The 22,602-nt window shown below is 37.1% G+C and overlaps 1 protein-coding gene across 1 annotated transcript in view; it reads right to left on the reverse strand.

Moving 5' to 3' along the window:
* Positions 1-20,706, reverse strand: part of ACBD6 (acyl-CoA binding domain containing 6) — an 83,250-nt gene extending 62,544 nt beyond the window's left edge. The window contains exons 1-3 of the mRNA XM_053693943.1: positions 20,248-20,706; positions 16,610-16,674; positions 14,834-14,930 (exon numbers count right to left, since the gene is read on the reverse strand). Of these exons, the coding sequence (XP_053549918.1) occupies positions 14,834-14,930; positions 16,610-16,674; positions 20,248-20,439 (354 nt within the window). The 5' untranslated portion in view covers positions 20,440-20,706. The remainder of the gene's footprint in view (positions 1-14,833; positions 14,931-16,609; positions 16,675-20,247) is intronic.
* Positions 20,707-22,602: the final 1,896 nt, after the last annotated feature.

The raw sequence follows: 22,602 nt of genomic DNA on the forward strand, positions 1-22,602 counted from the left end.
TCTCTCTCTCTTATCACTGGTAAATAAGCCCACAACTCAAAATTAGGTGGTAAAAATTTCCAAAGAGTTTGTGTGTCACTCTCCTTTTTTATATACACCCTACTCTTTTGGTTTTGCTTTACAGAACAAATGAGAAAAGGGTCTGTACCAATAACTTAGCAGACAGACTAGGCAACTGCAGGTCATGAGAGGCCTTTATTTCCTATTATTTTGAAGAAATGTATTGTAAGTATATAAAAATCTTGTTTTCTCTCTTATTACTGTCATAGCTTATTAGCCATACCTGGTTTGGTATTATCAAAGAAAGGATGGAGAAAAGAGAACTCCCTGCCTATTGTCCCCATGGTAATAGAAAAGCACATAGTGTTGGCAAGGAAAGAAGACCAAGGAAGGAAGACCAAGGAAGGAAGACCAAGGAGGGAAGACCAAGGAGGGAAGACCAAGGAGGGAAGACCAAGGAGGGAAGACCAAGGAGGGAAGACCAAGGAGGGAAGACCAAGGAGGGAAGACCAAGGAGGGAAGACCAAGCATTAGCCTTGCAACATTGTGCAACAGGTAAACCCTTGTTTCTGAGCTCATGATCCATAAGAATGAAGTCACATATCAATGGAACATAAAAGTGAAAAAAACTTTGAGTGACTTCTATGATCAAACTGACTTTGTTTTCTCAGTATCCTTTGTTGAATCTTCACTTTCTATGACAGCATACTGTGGTAGGCTCAGGAGCGTGATCATGTCTTCAGCTCCATATGGCAGCAGTGTTTACAACAATGTTTGCAATAACGTTATAAATATAGTGGTCAAGTCACGTGCACGTTCTTGAGCCTACTTCAGTATGCTGTCATAGATATAAGCTGTTTTAACAAAGGATACCCCCAGAACAAAGTAAATTTGCTAAAAACAGTAAATTGGAAAAAAAAAAAATCTTTAATTGTACACTATGTCTGGATCATCTGTACGCTCTGTCTGAATCATGAAAGTGTAATGTAAATTGCATGTAATAAATAATGCCTGTAAAGCTTTCCGTCCCTGTCCAAGACCTGATTGGAAGACAAGGTGGTCAATCTAGTAAACTTCCTTATGATTTCCAGATATACTTAAAGTTTCTGCCTACACAAAGCCTGCGTTAACAATCGTACTTGTAGTTAGTTATTGGAATAAGGATGAAATAACAGAAACATCAGAATGATACTCTTGTATCTGCCATGGTATCCTAAGAAATGCCTGATGAAAGTTTAGAAATGGCCGAGATTTAATATTCTTCTGGGTATGGAAAAAAATAGGAACTGGTAAGAAATGGTATAATACAAAGTCTAAAGAATAAAAAGGAATGCTTGAAAAGAAGGTAAAAGGGTCAGGAAGGAAAGCAGAAATAAGGAACAATGTAAATTATGCAAGGCTAGTGACAATTTAATTCTGGACATGTTTTAGTTAAAGCACACAGGTTTACAGGCTTACAAAGAGGAGAAACCACTGTGTCAATGAACTTGTACTTCAAAACAATGACCAACAACCATGCAGTCTGTGTAAAGACTTGTAAGTGTGGTTAAGAAAAGGACAGTTTGAGAGATAATCCAAGAACCAAGAGTTTTTAGGCCTGGCTGGTTTCATAATAGCCTTATGTTTGTCTCCCTTTATACCTTTTTATTCATTTAAATAGGCAGTGATATTGGAAGCCTGTAGCTCCAATGGATCACAACTACATCTACTGCAAATCCTCTAAAAGCAGCCTTTTTGTTTTTTATTAATTACAATAAGACTGATTTCTGCTCAAAATTGTAACGTGAAAAATCCCTTCTACTTAAACAGTAAAACAAGAACTACATTAGTAGTAAAGACTGACGTTAAGTTAGTCTCTGCCCACCTGGAGATGATATAAGACTCTTTAGAAGAGGAGGAGTTGTGCCAAATACTTCTAGAATGTTTCTAATTAAAGGGCCATAATACCCAAATGTTTAAACAGTTGAAAGTGATGCAGCATAGCTGTAAAAAGCTGACTAGAAAATATCTCCTGAACATCTCTATGTAAAAAAGAAAGATATTTTACCTCAAACGTTCCTCAGTAGCCACCTCCCATTGTAAAAGATTTCTAAGCAGCATTTTAGTGTGTCTGTCCTAGGACAGCTGAAGGGATGAGCATTGTGCACTCTCATATTATTTCACCAATCAGGTAAAGGAAGCTTACTATGAAATCTCATGAGAGTTAAGTCAAATCTCATGAGATCACAGTAAAAGAGTTCGTGACCTCAGCACTGCTGATGCTGATTGGCTGCTGTTCATTTCTTCACTTTTTTTCATTTTTGTACCTTCAGCTGGCTGCAGCTGAGTATAACTTTTTACACAGAACTTACTCTGCTGAGCTGAAGAGATTGTGAGGTAAAATAACTTCCTTTTTTACATAGAGATGCTCAGGTGATATTTTCCTGTCAGCTTTTTACAGTTATACTGCATCAGTTTCAAGTGATTTAGCATATGAGTAGTATGTCCCTTTAAGTTAGTCTCTGCCCACCTGGAGATTATATAAGATATAAGAAGAGGAGTTGTGCCAAAGACTTCTAGAATGTTTCTAATTAAGTTCTAGTAACATGACGTATTATTCCCACCAGTGATGACTAATATGCTATCATGAGACTATAAGAAAATGCCAATCTGGCCCAGATTGCTTATCCATAGAATCCTAGCCTTCAGGACTATATAAATCCACATAGATTGCTTACAGCGTGGCTTGACAAATTCTGGGTGCCAGAGAGACATCGCTCCTAGAATTATACTCTGGTTCCTATGTTTTTTTGGGGTTGGTTTTAAAAATATTCTGCATAGACCTATATACAAAAACCAATGGTTCCTCCTTTATCTGTCTGGCTACTAGGTCTGACATCTATTTGTAAAGTACCAATTTAAAAGGCACACATTCCGAACCATATTGGAAATACATCTCCTTCTGAAGCGGTAAGATACTTCATTAATAGAGTATCATAAGGATTCCTTTTATAAATGATAATACAGGTTAGAATACTAGATCAGAATGCTAAACTAAGATTTTCATGACCCGATTTATTTAATATACTTAAAAAGGGACAGTAAAGTAAAAATTCCACTTTAATTGATCAGCTAGTGCTTTTTCTCTTGGTATTCATTGTTGAAAAGCATACCTAGGGGCTCATGAAAAGCAATGCAGTCCTGGGAGCAAGCTGCTGATTGGTGGCTGCACATGTATGCATCTTGTCACTGGCTCACCAGATGTGTTCAGCTAGCTCCCAGTAGTGCATTGCTGGATACTAAGATAATGAAGTACATTTGATAATAGAAGTAAATTGGAAACTTGTATAAAATGGTTTGTTCTGATTCATGAAATAATATTTTCGGGTTTCATATCTTTTTAATGTTCAAAGACTTTTGGCCTGATTTACAAATTATATCAAAATCTATGGAATATAAGGCTTAAACGTCTTTTTTTAAATTCAATTAGTTTCCAGGCATCCCGATGACATTTAATGGAATCTGAATAGATTTGTATGGATTTGCAAATGTATGCAATCTGCTGCCTTTGTTTAAGTAATATATTGAGTCACTGGGCACTAAGTCCTCAGCGCACCTTTGGTATTGAATTTTTACATTCTCACAAACATAAGGACAAAAAAGTTCCAATTCACAGATTATAAGTATATGCATTTGTGATTGGCTGATGGCTGTCACATGATGCAGGAGGAGTGGAAATAGATATATCCTTGAAATTTGTCAGAAAAAAAAAAAAATCTACTCACTTGAAGTTCAGACTAAGTGCTCTTGCCTTGTCTTTGTATCGTGCATTTGTTTATTATGCAAATCTACTGTACAGTGAAACAAATAAAGGGAACTTTCAGTCATGAAGTATAAAATACTTAATATTAAAAGTTCCTTTATTTGTCTGGCATTCGCTGCATTAAGCTCCTCAGGCAGCTCACGGCAGAACGCTATTTTGCTATGAGGTAACTTTCCACCTCTAAGCCAATAGCCATGCTAGCTATCCGGCATGGCGCCAGCTGGCCCACACAGCTATTGGCTAAGAGGAGGAAATGTCACCTTATTGCAAAAGTCTATTTAATAACAAATTTTCTAAAAATGTCTATGGTGCAGAGGGCCAGATTTAGGTAAAATGTGCAAGGTACCCTCTATCTGCTGTTCTCCCCTCTAGAGAGCCATCTTGTTTGCCCTGTTGAGGACAATTAGGTAGAGATATAAAAAAGGATTGTGCAAACAAAATTGTGTGCAATAAAAGAGACTGCGCAAACAAGGCTGTGTGGAATTCCTGTTAATTACTTTAACAATCCTATATTCCACATAGACTTGTTTATTTTATTGCCCGATATACATCTGTCTCTAGTTGTCCACAGCAGAAGAGATAAAGAGAAAACCCAGGTTCCAACATGGCAGCGCCCATTACTTTATAGAAACTCAGTGGAATTGAGAAAAACTGCAATTTTCAAAGTTAAATTACCGGAAAAATGGACAAAAAAAAAATATAAAGAAATTATACTGCAAAGTTGTTTTTACTACACAAACATTTTATATTACACTCTAATACTGTTTAATGGTCTTGTAAAGAACGAAGACATCTGCAATGGCTTTGTGCAAGAGATCTTAGACATTTTACAAAAAGGGTGACTAGATTTGCCATATTTCCCCTACAGCCATGACAGAAAATATTCTTACATAGTTGCTTGGGTATGAACCAGTTTAGAAAATCACTGTCATCAGAATCAACACTTACCCTCGTGATAATGTAAATTGTGTCATTGGACAGACAACACAGTGAAATATACAGCATATGTACGTGCCAGGAAATGTATAATTACTACACCAATTTTATCTATTTTTTTTTTAACAATAAAAATCCAATGAGCTCATAGGAAGAATGGCAAGACTGTATATTTGGCGTTCACCAAAAGCTTAATTAGCTAAAGGGGAACTTAAAGGGATAGTCTAGACAAAATTAAACTTTCATGATACAGCTAGAGAAGCAATTTAAAGCAATGTTTTAATTTACTCCTATTATCAATTTCTCTTTGTTCTCTTGGTATCTTTATTTGAAAAAGCAAGCATGTAAGTTTAGGAGCCTGCCCCTTTTTAGTTCAGCACCTGCTGATTGGTGTCTAAATATAGCTATCAATCAGCAAGCGCTACCCATGTGCTAAACCAAAAATGGGCCGGCTCCTAAGCTTACATTCTTGCTTTTTCAAATAAAAATACCAAGTGAACGAAGAAAAAAAATAATAATAATAGGAGTCAATTAGAAAGTTGCTTAAAATTGTGTGCTCTATCTGAATCACGAAAGTTTAATTTTGATTAGACTATTCCTTGAAGTCAAAATTAAAAACCTTCATGATTCACATAGAGCATAAAAAAAACAACTAACAATTAACTTCTATTATCAAAACGTGTAAAATATTTTTATATACACACTTTCTGAGGCACCAGCATTACCGAGCATGTGCAAGTGTTCATAGTATACAGTGTTCTCCACAGAAAATGTTACCAGCCGGGTGGCACTATGAAGTAGCCGGGTGGGGACAAAGTAATGTTTTTTAATATATCATTTTCTGCTATCCAAAGCACAAATTAACTGTATAATGTATTTAATGATAATTTGTGCAGTAAAAATTGAACATTTAATAATTGCTAATTTTACCTTAATATTGCCTAAAATTGTAGCCGGGTGGTCATTAAAATCAGTACGTTTTCTACAGAAAACCTAACCGCGAGTTTCTGGATAACAAAGGATTTCTGGGTAGGTATATATTCAAATCAGCATCACAAAGCTTTATGCAAAATCCCTTTCTCCAGTGAACATCTGAGGGTTTTTTCAATGGAAAAAGTCATCTAATTAGTTTCAACGTGCAGCGTAGGAAGTGGAACCCCAGTGCCTGAATGTTTAGATGTGTAGATAGATGACGCAATGATCTCTTTTGTATCTTTGCTTATAGGAATACCAGGAACTTTATTCCTGACTCAAGCTCCAACTAACTACAGAGGACATTACATAGATACATTAAACCTAGAAAAATATTTTAGTAAGCCGGATTTTACAGAGATCTTCTCATATTAACCAGCCACAACATCTGGTCAGTAAATATTTAGACTTCAATTAGTGGTAATATATAGACTTTTTTATAACCACCTATAGAGGGGGGGGGTGGTGTAGAAAATGACCACCAAATTAAACAGCTGAGCAGCTTGGTGATCATTTATCGCCATCCAGTGGAAACATTTAGAACTGCAGGCACAGAGCATCAAAAATGATATATTAAGGCTTTACAAACTTAAAGTGATGATAAACTCAGTGCTGTTAATAAAATATTATATAGTACAACCGATTTCCCATACATTTATAATAGTAATATTTATCAAAGTTTGCTACAAATAAGTGTTTGATAGTGAAAATGTTTTACTCACATCTTTGCTACCGCCAATCTCTGCGCAAGAGGGTTTTTTTTTGTTTAAATATTTTTATTAAGTTTTCGAAAAATAAAACAATATTACAACGCATAAAGTCTTAAATTTATACATGGTTACATATATTTTGTTCTTATGTAAACATATTTGTCGTCATCGGTAATAGCAAAAACATAGTCTAGACATAAAGAAGGTGATCCTTTATATACATTTTGTTGTTACAAACGTTGCAATACAGTGTGTTACCTTTTTAAATTTAGGATGTGTGTTCGTTTCAGGTGAATTCTCACATTTGTAAAATTGTTATTATACACCGACTCAGGCTAAGTGGGAAGGGGGGTTATATGTAGGAAGAGGTTTTTTTAATGTGACATTTCCTTAGGGCAACCAATCATCTTCAGAGCCATATGGCTCGCTATTCTCTAAGAGGTCTTTTTCTATATGTTAAACGCATGCGCAAGACAATTATGAGAATGCGTGCGCATTACGTGATAATAGGGAATCCAAATGATGACATAGTAAACAGTGAATCGGGACTCTCGTTCACTGAACTGCTTAATAAAAAAAGATTATTAGAAGCAATATTTTCTTGCACAACGCAGTCTTTCAATTCTCCAAGCAAATCTTGAGATTCAGTGTTTAGATTGGAGCATCTGAGAAGACAATCTAAACATGCACAAGGCAACGACCCCTCTAGAGTGTACATTGACAATTACGTATAGAACTGGTGGAAACGCTCTTTACGTCCCTACCATACAGAAAGCCATATGAAAGGAAATGAAGAAATAAAACGATTACAGTGCAGTACTAATTATAAATGTTTAAAACAAAAACATCTATACTGTGTAATGGCAAGTTTTAATCGATTATAATTTACCATCACTTTAAGGAAAAAAAAAAACATGAGGTCTTTACCTTGTTCGACAAGACATTAATACGACTACAGTATTGGAGTAGTGGCATAGAACAATACTATTATTAGAGCTCTATCAATAGCGAGCAGACTATGTACGTTGTGCAATTTTCAGTACTCCGATCTTTGCATCTATAGTATGGGAGTTTCCCCATTAGCACTATCAGTAGTGAACAGACATGTATGTGCTGTAAGTTCGATATGATTAGGAACAGCTCTTATAGAGTTTCTGTTGTGAAACAAAATGTTTAACTCATTCAGTTATTTGTGTTTCAAATGCATAGCTGACAAATGTCTTTTTATCTAACCATATAGCGTAAACTGTGCTTCTCTGCTAATTCCCAGGATACCCCAGGGCAAGAGTTAAAGAAACCTTAGCTTTGCGGACAGATGTGTCAACCAACCAGCTGATACACAAATGATCTATTTGCTATGTAGCAGAGAGCTACAGAAATACTGGTCTGCTTGGTGTGAACCAAAGACTAGAGCTGAGAAACGCTGGGCCAGGATGTAAATATAAAAACTGACAACAATGCTCAAGCCGAGACATTCCTAAATCACGGTCTAAGGACAGAACTGCCTACCCTGCCATAAATTAGCGGAGGCAGTAGGAATAATAATTTACTGTCTCATTTCCTTATCCTTTTCATCCAATACCGCATCAATGAAGGTTTATGTAGCATAAAGTATAAAAAGAACAAACCTGCTAAAATAAGATATTTACTTTATGTGATAGTCAAACACCAATAAATGTTCTATCCATTAAAGAGAAATAAAGAAATGACTCTCTTTAAGAGCATTTTATTATGGCTCTGTTACATGTAACTAGGCTTTAACCGCTGACATAAAGTCAGCTTTAGACAAGCAATGCACTACTGGGACCCAGCTAAACAGATCTGGAACCAGCGGCAAGAGGCATATGTGTGTAGCCACTAAACACATGGCAGCTCCTGAGCCTACCTGCTTGTGCTTTTGAACAAAGGATACCAAAACAATTAAGTGAATTTGATAACAGAGGTAACTGAAAATTGTAATTTGGATGCTCTAACTGAATATCTGAACTATGAGATTAATATTGAGTTTAATTTCAAACTTGAAAAAGAAGCATGGTAATTTCAAAACTCCCTAATCAAATAATTATATATACACACTTTTTAACATTTGACTGTGAATTTAAACTCAGTCATTAAAAGGATATTGCCGTGGAAAGATCACTTGCTCTAATTCGTTAGCTTATGAAATTTTTTTTCTCTAATCGCAGTAAATCACTATGTGCTAAACCTATGCAAATGGGTTAAACACACAGGAAAAGTCCCTCTTAAAAGTTGCATGCTGGGCAATGCCTGAGCAGAACACAGCTGGCGATCGGAGGGGTCGTGCTGCTGACCATTGTCTCCTCAACCCTCTGTGGCTCCCGAGTGGGACCTTTTTACTTTACCCCTTTTGCAGGATTTAAACACATAGGGGGAGATCAGAAGGACATGGTTCACATGTAGTGAAACTGTCTGCCTGAGATAGCAAATTGTGGGGCGCATTCTTTCCCCATATTCAGTACTGCATGAATAGACGCTTGTGCAATGCTACCCACTTCTCTGGTACAACCAATTGCTTGAATCATTCATGATTAAGGGCCTAGTGTGGGCCAGAAACACCCAGATGGATAAACAAACATCCATTTTATGATTATTATTTTTTTTCAAGTACTGCCCAATGGCAATAAAGTGAATGATATGATATGGTGCTGCCAACTGGAGCAATGTCCCCTTTAGGGAGGGGTCTCAAAATATTTTGCCACCCAGGTGGCATTATGAAGTAAATGGGTGGGGGCAGTGTACTACTTTGCAATACTATAATATTCTCTTCTTTTTATTTTATAAATGCTATTTAAAGGGACACTGAACCCAAATTGTTTCTCTCATGATTCAGATAGAGCATGAAATTTTAGGCAACTTTCTAATTTACTCCTATTATCAAATTTTCTTTATTCTCTTGGTATCTTTATTTGAAATGCAAGTTTAGATGCCGGCCCATTTTTGGTGAACAACCTGGGTTGTCCTTGCTGATTGGTGGATAAATTCATCCACAAATAAATAAAAAAAGTGCTGTCCAGAGGTCTGAACCAAGAAAAAAAGCTTAGATGCCTTCTTTTTCAAATAAAGATAGCAAGAGAACAAAGACAATTTGATAATAGGAGTAAATTAGAAAGTTGCTTAAAGGACCAGTCAACACAGTAGATTTGCATAATCAACAAATACAAGATAACAAGACCATGCAATAGCACTTAGTCTGAACTTCAAATGAGTAGTAGATTTTTTTTCCGACTATTTTAAAAGTTATGTCTTTTTCCACTCCCCCTGTACCATGTGACAGCCATCAGCCATTCACAAATGCAGACACGTACCATGTGACAGCCATCAGTCATTCATAAATGCAGACACACTTATTCTTGCACATGCTCAGTAGGAGCTGGTGACTCAAAAAGTTTAAATATAAAAAGACTGCACATTTAGTTAATGGAAGTAAATTGGAAAGTTGTTTAAAATGGCATGCTCTATCTGAATAATGAAAGTTTAATTTTGATTGAGTGTTCCTTTAAAATGTCATGCTCTATCTGAATCAGGAAAGAAAAAAATTGGGTTCAGTGTCCCTTTAAGCTATACAAAGGACGCATTAATTGCATAATTCAACATGAATTGATTTAATGATAATTTGTGCAATAAAGATTAAAAAATAAATAAAGGTAATATTACTTAACTTTAGTTTAATATTGGCTTAAATTTTTGTCAGGTAGTGAATAAAATTAGCTAGGTGGTGTGCCCATTAAATAGGTCCTGGGGAGAACACTGGTATTACCCAAAATCCCAAAGAGGAGCGCTGCTGTCAATTCATTTGTCTCACAGGTATCTGTCAGGGGGAGCCAAGATAAATTTATTTTAGCTCTCTCCGGAAAAAGTGTTTAACCCCCATGAATATGTATCAATATTATCATAAAAGCCATTGCTCCCAACTTTATACTTCAAGAATCTATAAGAAATTAAAGGTTCATTAAACTTCCGGATACAACTTCAACAGAATGGTAACTACTGACCATGCTACTAGTTTGGTGGGTTTTTTTTTTGGGGGGGGGGGGGTTAAACACAGTTAAAAACTTACATAACAGGAATAGTATAGAACAATAAAGTCACTACAAAAATAAAAAGCTCACGCTTTATGTAATGTGCGCTAACCCAGAGCACACAATACAGCTGTCAAAAGGCTGAAAACGTCACTGATCTGTGCATGCGCATCGATGATGTCACAGGGTGTGAAAATGCCTAAGATGCATCTATTTTACATCTTCATACCTTATATTGCTAAACTTCATTACGGGACACATATCCTTCTACAATAGTGCTGGGATTTTGCCATTATTGTCTCCTGTGCTTTTAACAGGATTTTGGGACATTATTATTTAAAGTTTTTTCTTTTTTGAGAGCTCTCACTCTTTTCATCATCTATTGGAATCCACATATATTAATATATATATATATATATATATATATATATTTTTATCTATAGTGCACTATGGTTAGAGGGGATATGCCTGTAATTTATGCATAGGAATAGCTGTTTTTTTGCCTGTTTCAATAAATGCATCATGAATGTTTAAAGGACCATGATACCCAAATGTTTAAACACTTGAAAGTAATGCAGCATAGCTGTAAAAAGCTGACTAGAAAATATCACCTAAACATCTCTATGTAAAAAAGAAAAAAATATTTTACCTCAAAAGTTCCTCAGTAGCCACCTCCCATTGTAAAGGACTTCTAAGCAGCAAATCAGTATGTCTGTCCCGGGACAGCTAAGGGAGTGAGCAACGTGCACACTCATCTTAGTTCCCTATTCAGTTTAAGGAAGTTTTCTATGAAATCTCATGAGAGTTAAGTGAAATCTAATGAGATTACAGTAAAAGAGTTCATGGCCTCAGCACTGCTGATGCCGATTGGCTGCTGTTCATTTCTTCATTTTTTATTTTTTTTTACCTGCAGCTGGGCAGCAGCTGAGTATAACTTTTTACAGAGAACTTACTCTGCTGAGCTGAGGAGATTGTGAGGTAAAATATCTTCCTTTTTTACATAGAGATGCTCAGGTGATATTTTCCTGTCAGCTTTTTACAGTTATACTGCATCAGTATCACGTGATTTAGCATATGAGTATTATGTCCCTTTAATTAATACTTTACTATCTCTTTAAATGGCTCTGAAGACAGCTGGAGACACAGTAGGAGTAGTTATTGTAGTTGTGCCCAACTGTTTAATGTCCCTTTAAGGTTTGGTTACATGTCTGATACAAAGATATTGCATTTATATCAATTATTAAAAGGTTAGACAATAGACACAAAAGACAAACCTAAATAAATCACTTTCTTGTGTTAACATTTACAAATCAACAATAGTTCAGATACGCCACTTAAAGGGACAGTAAAGTCAAAATTAAACTTTCATGATTCGGATACACCATGACATTTTAAACAAGTTTCCAATTTACTTCTGTTATCAAAATTGCTTTGTTCTCTTGGTATCTTTTATTGAAGAGTAAAACTAGGTAGGCTCATAATAACTCAGGAGTGTGCACGTGTCTTGCAACATTGTATAATAAAGCTACAAATAATGTTATTATAAAACACAGCTGCTATAGAATACTAAAGACACATGCACACTCCTGAGCTCTTATGAGCTTACCTAGTTTTACTCTTCAATAAAAGATACAAAGAGAACTAAGCAAATTTGAAAACAGAAGTAAATTGGAAACGTATTTAAAATCGACTGCTCTATCCGAATCATGAAAGTTTTGTTTTGACTATGTCCCTTTAACAAAGGATAACAAGAGAACAAAGTAAATTTCATTAAATTTGTAATTTAAAAGTGTCTTAAAATTATATGCTTTAGCTAAATCATAAATTTAATTCAGACAGTCAGCAACCTTTAAAAGGGACAAGTTTACTTAAAAATGTTTAAAAAGATAGATAATCCCTTTAACCCCTTCGTGACCAGAGCACTTTTACATTTGTTGAACGTCTGGGACCAAGGCTATTTTTACATTTCTGCGGTCTTTGTGTTTAGCTGTAATTTTCCTCTTACTCATTTACTGTACCCACACATATTATATACCGTTTCTCGCCATTAAATGGACTTTCTAAAGATACCATTATTTTCATCATATCTTATAATTTACTATAAAACATTTTTATAAAATATGAGCAAAAATGGAAAAAAAAACCACACTTTTTCTAACTTTGACCCCCAAAATCTGTTACATATCTACAACCACCAAAAAACACCCATGCTAAATAGTTTCTAAATTTTGTCCTGAGTTTAGAAATACCCAATGTTTACATGTGCTTTGCTTTTTTTGCAAGTTATAGGGCCATAAATACAAGTAGCACTTTGCTATTTCCAAACCACTTTTTTTCAAAATTAGCGCTAGTTACATTGGAACGCTGATATCTGTCAGGAATCCCTGAATATCCCTTGACATGTATATATTTTTTTTTAGAAAAGACATCCCAAAGTATTGATCTAGGCCCATTTTGGTATATTTCATGCCACCATTTCACCGCCAAATGCGATCAAATAAAAAAAAGCGTTCACTTTTTCACAAACTTTAGGTTTCTCACTAAAATTATTTACAAACAGCTTGTGCAATTATGGCACAAATGGTTGTAAATGATTCTCTGGGATCCCCTTTGTATAGCAGACATATATGGCTTTGGCATTGCTTTTTGGTAATTAGAAGGCCGTTAAATGCCACTGCGCACCACACGTGTATTATGCCCAGCAGTGAAGGGGTTAATTAGGGAGCTTGTAGGGTTAATTTTAGCTTAATTTTAGTGTAGTAGACAACCCAAAGTATTGATCTAGGCCCATTTTGGTATATTTCATGCCACCATTTTGGTATATTTCATGCCACCATTTCAACGCCAAATGCGATCAAATAAAAAAAATTGTTTCTCACTGAAATCATTTACAAACAGCTTGTGCAATTATGGCACAAATGGTTGTAAATGCTTCTCTGGGATCCCCTTTGTTCAGATATATATAGCTTTGGCGTTGCTTTTTGGTAATTAGAAGGCCGCTAAATGCTGCTGCGTACCACACGTGAATTATGCCCAGCAGTGAATGGGGTTAATTAGGGAGCTTGCAGGGTTAATTTTAGCTTTAGTGTAGAGATCAGCTTCCCACCTGACACATAACACCCCCTGATCCCTCCTAAACATCTCTCTTCCCTCCCCCACAATTGTCCCCGCCATCTTAAGTACTGGCAGAAAGTCTGCCAGTACTAAAATAAAAAGGTATCTTTTTAATTTTGTTTATGTTTTTTTGCATATTTACATATGCTGATGTGTAGAATCCCCCCTTAGCCTCAAACCTCCCTGATCCCCCCCCCCCCCCAAACAGCTCTCTAACCCTCCCCCTCTACCTTATTGTCTGCCATCTTGGGTACTGGCAGCTGTCTGCCAGTACCCAGTTTACAAAAAAAATGATTGATTTATTTATTTCTGTAGTGTAGCTCCCCCCCCCAAAGACCAATCCCCCACCCCCTCCTAGATCCCTTAGATTCATTTTATAAAACTTCCCTCCCCCCTCTCTCAAAAAAATTTCTGTAATGTAGCGGTTCCCACCCGCTCCCGCCCCGTACCCCCCGTGCACGCCCCTGGCTACCCCGCCCACGATCCCGCCTCCCTCTTTCATCAGCCATGCATCGATGGCCGCCCACCCGCCTCCCATGTCGGCTCCCACTCACCAGCGATTGCGGCCATCGATGACCGATGCAGAGAGGGCCACAAAGTGGCTCTCTCTGCATTGGTGGGGTAAAAAGGGTATTGCAGAGATGCCTGCCTGAATATTGAGGCATCACTGCAATACCCTGGAAGCATCTTGAAGCGATCAGGATCGTTTCCAGAGCTTCAAACCCCAGAGGACGCGCCAGGAACGTCCTTGGTCGTTAAGGGTGTTGTTTTGTAGGACGTTCCTGGCACGTCCTTGGTCGTTAAGGGGTTAATCCCATTTCCCAGTTTTACACAACCAACACTGATATTAATATACTTTTTACCTCTGTGATAACCTTGTATCTAAGCCTCTGCAAACTGCCCACTTATCTAAGTTCTTTTGAAAGACTTGCATTTTAGCCAATCAGTGTTGACTCATATATCGCCACAGGAGTGAGCACAATGTTATATGGCACACATGAACTAGCGCTATCTAGCTGTGAAAAACAGTCAAAATGCACTGAGATAAGAGGCGGCCTTCAAGGGCTTAGAAATTATCATATGAGCTTACTTAGATTTAGCTTTCAACAAAGAATACCAAAAGAACAAAGCAAATTTGATAATAAAAGTAAATTGGAAAGTTGTTTAAAATTGCATGCCCTATCTCATTCATGAAAGCATAATTTTGACTAGACTGTCCCTTTAAGCTTGTAAGGTACACTGGTAGTTTAGTGTTATACCTTTGGGGTCCAAGATGGATCCAGTTTTTTCACTGTATCAATGTAGTCTTGCATGGCCTGCTGAACACTGTAATCTCCCAAGGCTTTCCAAGCTTCCCTGTGTCAGAGAGAAAGGACACGAGAAAGGTAAGCTATACAGATATCTTGCTGGAAAGATGGGAGAAGAGTTAAGTTCATAAAAATGTCAGAGCAAATAGACAGCACTGAACAGAATGCATTAACAATTGTTATTTTGCTATTAATCCCAAGGATGATCAAATGAGGCTGCAGTACCAGACAGATGGTTCAAATGTAAATATTAATACAGAGAATGATAACTAATAGTGTCCTTTTTTCTTCTTTGTTTCATATAAGAAGAGAATTTTAAAATGTATTTGTTTTTTTATTTAGTTTTCATGTCTTGTCAGGCTTGTTAAAGAGCAGAGCTATTGACAGTCTTCCCATCAGCCAATGAGCAGTAGCAGGAAGTACCTACCGACCAATGAGATTTACCAGGCTGCACACAGCTAAAACTACAGTATTAGTATCAACCTAAACTACATTTTTTTACTTTCAAATGGAAGAAATAATTTTTTGGGAGTACAAAATTCTGTTTAATAGCAAACTAAGGAACAAGAATGGTTATTGGCTAATTTTTAGCCAGCACACAAGGGTGTTGATGCACAAACATATGTTGGATAATCTTAAAAGCTGCGTGACATAAATACAATTCTAGGAGCAGCGGTTTGCTGGCTCCCAGGACTCGTATGTATTGCCTGAAATGATTTAATGGTAGGAAAAGTAATTAAAGTATCCTAAGGTCACCAACCGAAAGCAAATGCTATTATTTAGGGGAACTGATACACCGTCCCAGTCTGACTGAGCTGCTTGTAGAGGTTAGCAGTGCGTCTGCTCCATTCAGTAATGCAACTTTGCAGTGTTCACTCTCTGCTATTCGCTATCTGTAAATAGTTCTCACAATGCTCTTTTTTTTTTAAGCAGGACAGGGTAACATTACATTAAAAAACAGAGGGTTTTTTTTATAGGTGTAAATGCTAGAGTAACAGTTTCAAATCAAGCAGACACTGCCTCCCCCCCCCCCCAGAAGTAACTTAGCTAGATGTACAAAAGACTTCTGTAGTGAAAAAAGTACAGTCATTGAATGGCTGCTCCAAAAATTCTCCAAATTAATTAAATATTAACTTCAGTGGGTGGTAATAAAATCTTGACACTTTTAAAAAGGGTCTGCAACATTTTAAATACAACTAAATGTATTCAGTATGCAGAATGAGTTATAGTCACGCTATTGTATATACAGTATGTATAGCCTATACCAGCAAAGGAACAGAAAAAACAAACGTTTCCTTTCATGAATAAGAGAGAAAACAGTGCTTAACAGCTTCCTAATGTACCCCTATTATCAAATGTTATTTGTTCTCTTTATATCCTTTGTTGAAAACCAGGCGGGTAATCTTAGGAGCGTGCACATGTTTGCAGCACAATATGGCAGCAGATTTGCAAGAATGTTATCCATTAGCAAGAGAACTAGATGACAGCACTATTTCCTGCCATGTAAAGCTCCAGATGCCTACCTAGGTATCTCTTCAACAAAGAACAACATGAGAACAAAGCTAATTTGACAATAGAAGTAAAAATAGAAAACATTTTTAAAATGTAATTCTCTGTCTGGATCCCAAAAGAAAAATTGTTGGGTTTCATATCCCTTTAATTTGGCACATGTACGGATGTGGAATAACTCATCATGGCCTCTCTACACTGTGAAACTTATTGGCTTACCATTTTTTTCTGCCCTCAAAATCAAAGAATCCAGGTTTGGAAGTTGTACATTTTCCCACTTTTACCTGAAAAAAATAAAGACATTAGATCATAACTAGAGATTGCTATTTAGAGTTTTATAGATTGTTTTTTATTTTTTATAAAAATGTTAGTTGCCCGATTAAAGGGACATTAAACACTTTGAGATGACAATATACCATTATAAACTGTATATATAGAAAAAAAACTCTGTAAGCAAATGCTGAAAATTAAAGGGAGCAATTTAAAATTAACATTTAATTCCCAGTCTTTTCCACCCCCACTGGGCTGATGTTGATTCTTGTTTACAAAGAATTTATTTAGAGCACAGGACCCACAGCACTGTCTTAAAACGCAAACATCACTTTATAAAAGTTATGCATTATGGCTATGGTGCTGTATACTGATGGTGAGACATAGCTTCTCTTTTAGGGAATACAAAAGTATTCCTATTTTCAGTATAGGTGGTGGTTTAAACAGGCAAAATCAGCTGTTTCAAATGACAAAATAAAAGGTAGAGAATCTATTTGTAAATAATACAATATTCTCTAGCAGGTAAAATGGATCACTGGGAACACTTTAAAGCGGAGACATTTTTTACAGTACAATGTTGCTTTAAATTAATTGTTGAACCTTCAGAAAGGCCCATGTTAGTGACTAGAGGTTGATTTACAAGACGCTTTGGACCAGACAACCTCAAACTTGGCCCTCCAGAGGTTTTTGAACAACAGGCTGAGCATCATGGGAAATGTTGTTCCAGAACCTCTAAAAGGGCCAAGTTTGAAGATGTCTGCTTTGGACCAATAGCAGACAGAACACGAGATCCTCTGCAATATGTGTGTGTCACAGTAGCTGTTGATAGTCCCAAAGGCAGAACCTTTCTCCACTTTATGCAATGAGATTTTTTTAGTGAAAATGTTTTTGCAGGTCATTTTTAAATAAAATGTTTAAATAAGGCAGTTACACTAAAGCAACAGTTCTAGTGCCGTGTGTTGCTGGAGAATAAAGCTATTTATAAAGTTTTAGAATACAGTGCGGCAGATTAAAAATGTGTTGCAAATTAGCAGACAAAAAATAAATTAAGTTTTTAAAATCTCTTGTGAATATAATGGTTTCCTTTTCTCTTGGTCTAACAACACAAGGTAGAAATGTAGTAATACAAAAAGGTGCATTTCTCTTAAAGGGACACTGAACCCAAATTTTTTCTTTCGTGATTCAGAAAGAGCATGCAATTTTAAGCAACTTTCTAAGTTACTCCTATTATCAATGTTTCTTTGTTCTCTTGCTATCTTTATTTGAAAAATAAGACATCTAAGCTTTTTTTCTTGGTTCAGCACTCTGGACAGCAGTTTTTGATTGGTGGATGAATGTATCCACCAATTAGCAAGGACAACCTAGGTTGTTCACAAAAAATGGGCCGGCATCTAAACTTACATTCTTGTATTTCAAATAAAGATACCAAGAGAATAAAGACAATTTGATAATAGGAGTAAATTAGAAAGTTGCTTAAAATGTCATGCTCTATCTGAATCACAAAAGAAAAAATTTGGGTTCAGTGTCCCTTTAAGAACGTCAGTTTGCAGACCAGGAAAGGCTGGGGGACGGTGTTGAAAAAATCCCAGAGAACCAGTCAACAATAAATGCACTGCTGCTCCATATTGACTGTTCTCTTCAAACAGCACTTTGCTCTGGATGCACTGTGGATGCTAACAGTTCCTGCACGTATCCCATTCTTTCTGCTATGACAGTTTAGATCACACCAGGTTCTGCCTTGGGGTTAAGAAGAGTGTCAAAATGTCTCTTTCATGATTCATGTAGAATGTACAACTAAAGAAAAATTCTATTTATTTTTGGTATGAAAGTTATCTGCTTTGTTGAAAAATAGCACCTTTCCATGACAGCATAATGAGGTAGGCTCAGGAGTATGCACGTATGTTCAGATCACAAAGCAAAAATCATGTGCGTGGTAATTACAGGCAGATGCTTTATCTTTGAAAGGGATAAGAAACTCAAAAAGTTTTTTTTGTGATACAGAGCATGCATTTAAAAAAAAAAAAAAAAAGTTTCCAACTTCTATTATCAAATTTGATTAATTTTCATGCTATTCTTTGTTGAAGAGATAGGTGTCTGGTGCACTAAATGGCAGGGAATAGTGCTGCCATCTAGTGCTCTTGAAAATAGATAATGTTCTTGCAAAACTGCTGCAATATAGTGCTTCAAACACGTGCACATTCTTAAGCTTACGTCCCTGCTTTTCAACAAAAAATACTAAGTGAACAAAGAAAATTTGATAATAGAAGAAAATTAGAAAGTTGCTTAAAATTGCATGTTCTATCTGAATCATAAAAGAAAAGTGTGGGGTTTCATATCCCTTTAATACCTAGTTATATCATTAGAGCATTAGCAATGTTCTCCACAGGACCTATTTAATGGGCACACCACCTGGTGGATTTTACTGGCCACTCAGATAAAATGTAAGCTAATATAAAGCTAAAATGAGTTGATACTCATTTTTTTCAATGTTTGTTGCACAGATTACCATCAATTTATGCTAAGTTTTGCAAATGTTGTGCTTTAAAGAGCATTTATAAAGAAAAGAAAATGTTATAATATTAAAAAATATTACACTGCCTCCACCTGTGGAGAATACTGCACTAGACTTGTAAAAAAGGTCATTACCATACAAATGTAGGGCATCTGACACCACTGAGCCTTGGGGTGGTACAGTGACACATGGGGGGAGGGGCATAGCACTTCCCTCAGCCCCTTATTCCAGGAACCAGACCCCAATGTCAAAGCATAAATAGAAGTGAATCACCAGGGAAAGATTTACCGTTTTCAGTGACAGCTACATCTATCAATGACCAATAGTCAAGTTTTATAATTGCTCTGATATGAGGATGCAGAAACATCTCAGAAGCAGACCCCCTCACACCACTGCCTCAAACCCAATACCATCTGCTGTGCCAGTTTATTAGCTTTAAAGCTGTGGCCCTAAATTACACAGTGCCAGCCTAATTATTACCTGTTTGACCCTGGCACACGGGTAGATCAGCAACTCTGTAATAGCCACATGCACCAGGTTCACCAACTATTTTATTATTATGTTGTAAGACTGCATATTCATACACATTCATCTCAGAGGCAACTGCCTTCCCCATACCTAATACCCACTGCAGTGCCAGCTTAGGCACAATGAAGCTGTGACCCCACATTACACAGTGCCAGCCTGATTACCTGATTGAACCTGGCACACAGGTAGATCAGCAGTTCTGTAATAGTCACATGGACCAGGTTCACCAACTATGTTGTTATTTTGTAAGACTGTAAATGGTGGATACACATTCATCTCATAGGCAGCTGCCCCCCCCCCCACATTTCCCCAAACACAATACCAATTGTAGTGCCAGCTTATGCGCTATGACCCTAAATTACACAGTGCCAGCCTGATTACCTGGCACACAGGCAGATTAGCAGCTCTGTAATAGTCACATGGACCAGGTTCACCAACTATGTTGTTGTTATTTTGTAAGACTGCATATGGGGGGATACACATTCATCTCAGAGGCAGCTGCCGCCCCCCTTTCCCCAATACAGTGCCAGGCTGCCAGCCTCATTACCTGCTTGAACCTGGCATACAGATAAAGCAGCTGCTCTGTACTAGCCACATGCACCAGGTTCTGGACGTGCTTTGCCGCCTGCTCAAACACCCGCCGCAGCTCCACCTCCTCTGTGTCCTCCAGGCTTAGCTCCCCCAGCTCTCCACACTCCTCACTGGAACTTAGGCCCGCAGGTTGTGGGGAGCAGGCCATGGCAGCTCGCACAGGTTCACTCCGGGTACCTCGCTGGGCACTGCCGTGGTTATGGGGGGGTGGTCACTCAATGCCTGAGTGCCCAGGAGGCGGTCTCTAGGTGTCCGCGCTGCTGTTGCTACCCAGGTGCCTCTGTGTTCCAGGTGTCACGGTCCCCAGATGTCACCTCTCACAACAAGTCAAGTACCAGCTCTGTCACATTCCTCGCTCAATGTTGTGATTCCTGCTCATTGACAACCGATCACACACTGTCCCACTTGCCATCCACTGCCCCCGGAAACCGAGATGCAGCAGAAACGTTCCGCGTCAAAGTCAGGGAAATATATATATATATATATATATGTGTATATGTACAGCTGATCACACTGCAGAAGGCTAGTGTGGTGAATTCACCAATATATACTCCCCCAGTGACATGGGTGCAAACTACTACACAAGGGCTCCTGCATGGTTGGGCTGCAGACATGTCTGGCTTACAAACCCTACCCAGGGCTACTGAGTTATCTACATATCAAACACACACACACAGCTACTAACTGTGTATTACTAGTTGGCTACTAGGTATAACAAAGTACCACATGTTGGTGTAGCATAGAGCACACTACTGATGTGTGATCCTCCCCCCTCTATTATTGTAACAATTGGGTTTATCACAAGGTGATGCATGTTTAAAGGGGAGGTAGCAATATACTTTCATTTTGCCTGTAATTGAAGTCTGAAAATTAAGTTTTCCATTTATGACAAGTGAAAGTGCACATGAGAGGCTTCACAAGCCTAACCCTGCTACATATATGTCCCTTACTTGCTTTAGCAGAGGTTATCAGATACGGAGCTGCAAAACAAATATTTTACTACTATAATGACAGCTGCTAAGTTTGTCTACTCCAGTAACAAGTCTTGATTGGCTCCTTCAAATAAGGCAAGTGTTGGGTAAATTTTGGCTATTATAAAAACAATTGCAGCAAAAAAAAAAAAAGGTTACCACATTCAAACATTTTCTAACTCACCCAGTATGTTTTTGTTTTTCTTGCAACATTGCAATTTTTCTGCAGTGTTTACTGATTCTTTAAAGGGACATGAAACCCAAACATTTTCTTTCATGCTTTAGATAGAGAATACAATTTTATACAACTTTCCAATCTGCTTATGTATATCTAATTAGCTTTTTTCCTCTTGGTATCCTTTGTTGAAAAGCATACTTAGGTAGGTTCAGAAGCTGGGAGCTAGCTACTGATTGGAGGCGGTACATATATGCCTCTTGTCATTGGTTTACCAATGTGTTCAGCTAACTCCCAGTAGTGCATTATTGCACCTTCAATAAAGGATACCATTTGAAGGAAGAAAAATTGATAAAAGAAGTAAAATGACTGTTTAAAATTGTATGCTCTGTCTGAATCATGAATGAAAACTTTTGGGTTTCATGTCCCTTTAAGATACATTGTACTGTAAAATTTCCTACCCTTAAATGTGTTCCCAATGGTCCATTTTACCTCCTGGAATGTGTTATATTGTTTATAAATAGCCCTTTGCCTTTATTTTGTCATTTGAAAAAGCTGTTTTTGTCACAACATATACTGAAAACTCAAATACCGCTGTATTGGCGAAAGAAAACATCAGAATAAAGCAAACTCCAGTTGGGAGTGGGAGAGAGAGCCCAGATGCTGTGAAAGGTTGTTCCTGCATCGTTGAATAAAATGAAGTCTTAGCTGCTTGCCTGCATATATTGTCTCTTTAAGATATTTAAAAGGGACACAAAACCCAATTTTTTTCTTTCATGATTCAGATAGGGCAGCATTTTAAGTAACTTTCTTATTTACTCCTATTATCAATTTTACTTAGTTCTCTTGCTATCTTTATTTAAAAAGCAGGAATGTAAATCTTAGGAGCCAGACAATTTTAGGTACAGCACCCTGGATAGCGCTTGCTTATTGGTGGCTACATTTAGCCACCAAAAAGCAAGCATAACCCAGGTTCTGAACCATAAATGGTCTGGCTCCTAAGCTTTACATTCCTGCTTTTTAAATAAAGATAGCAAGAGAACAAAGAAAAATTGAGAATAGAAGTAAATTAGAAAGTTACTTAAAATAATATGCTCTATCTGAATCATTAAAGGAAAAAAAAATTGGGTTTATTGTCCCTTTAAAGATGCAAGTTTGGTGTTAA

The sequence above is a fragment of the Bombina bombina genome, chromosome 10 (assembly GCF_027579735.1).
Source record: "Bombina bombina isolate aBomBom1 chromosome 10, aBomBom1.pri, whole genome shotgun sequence".
NCBI lineage: Eukaryota > Metazoa > Chordata > Amphibia > Anura > Bombinatoridae > Bombina > Bombina bombina.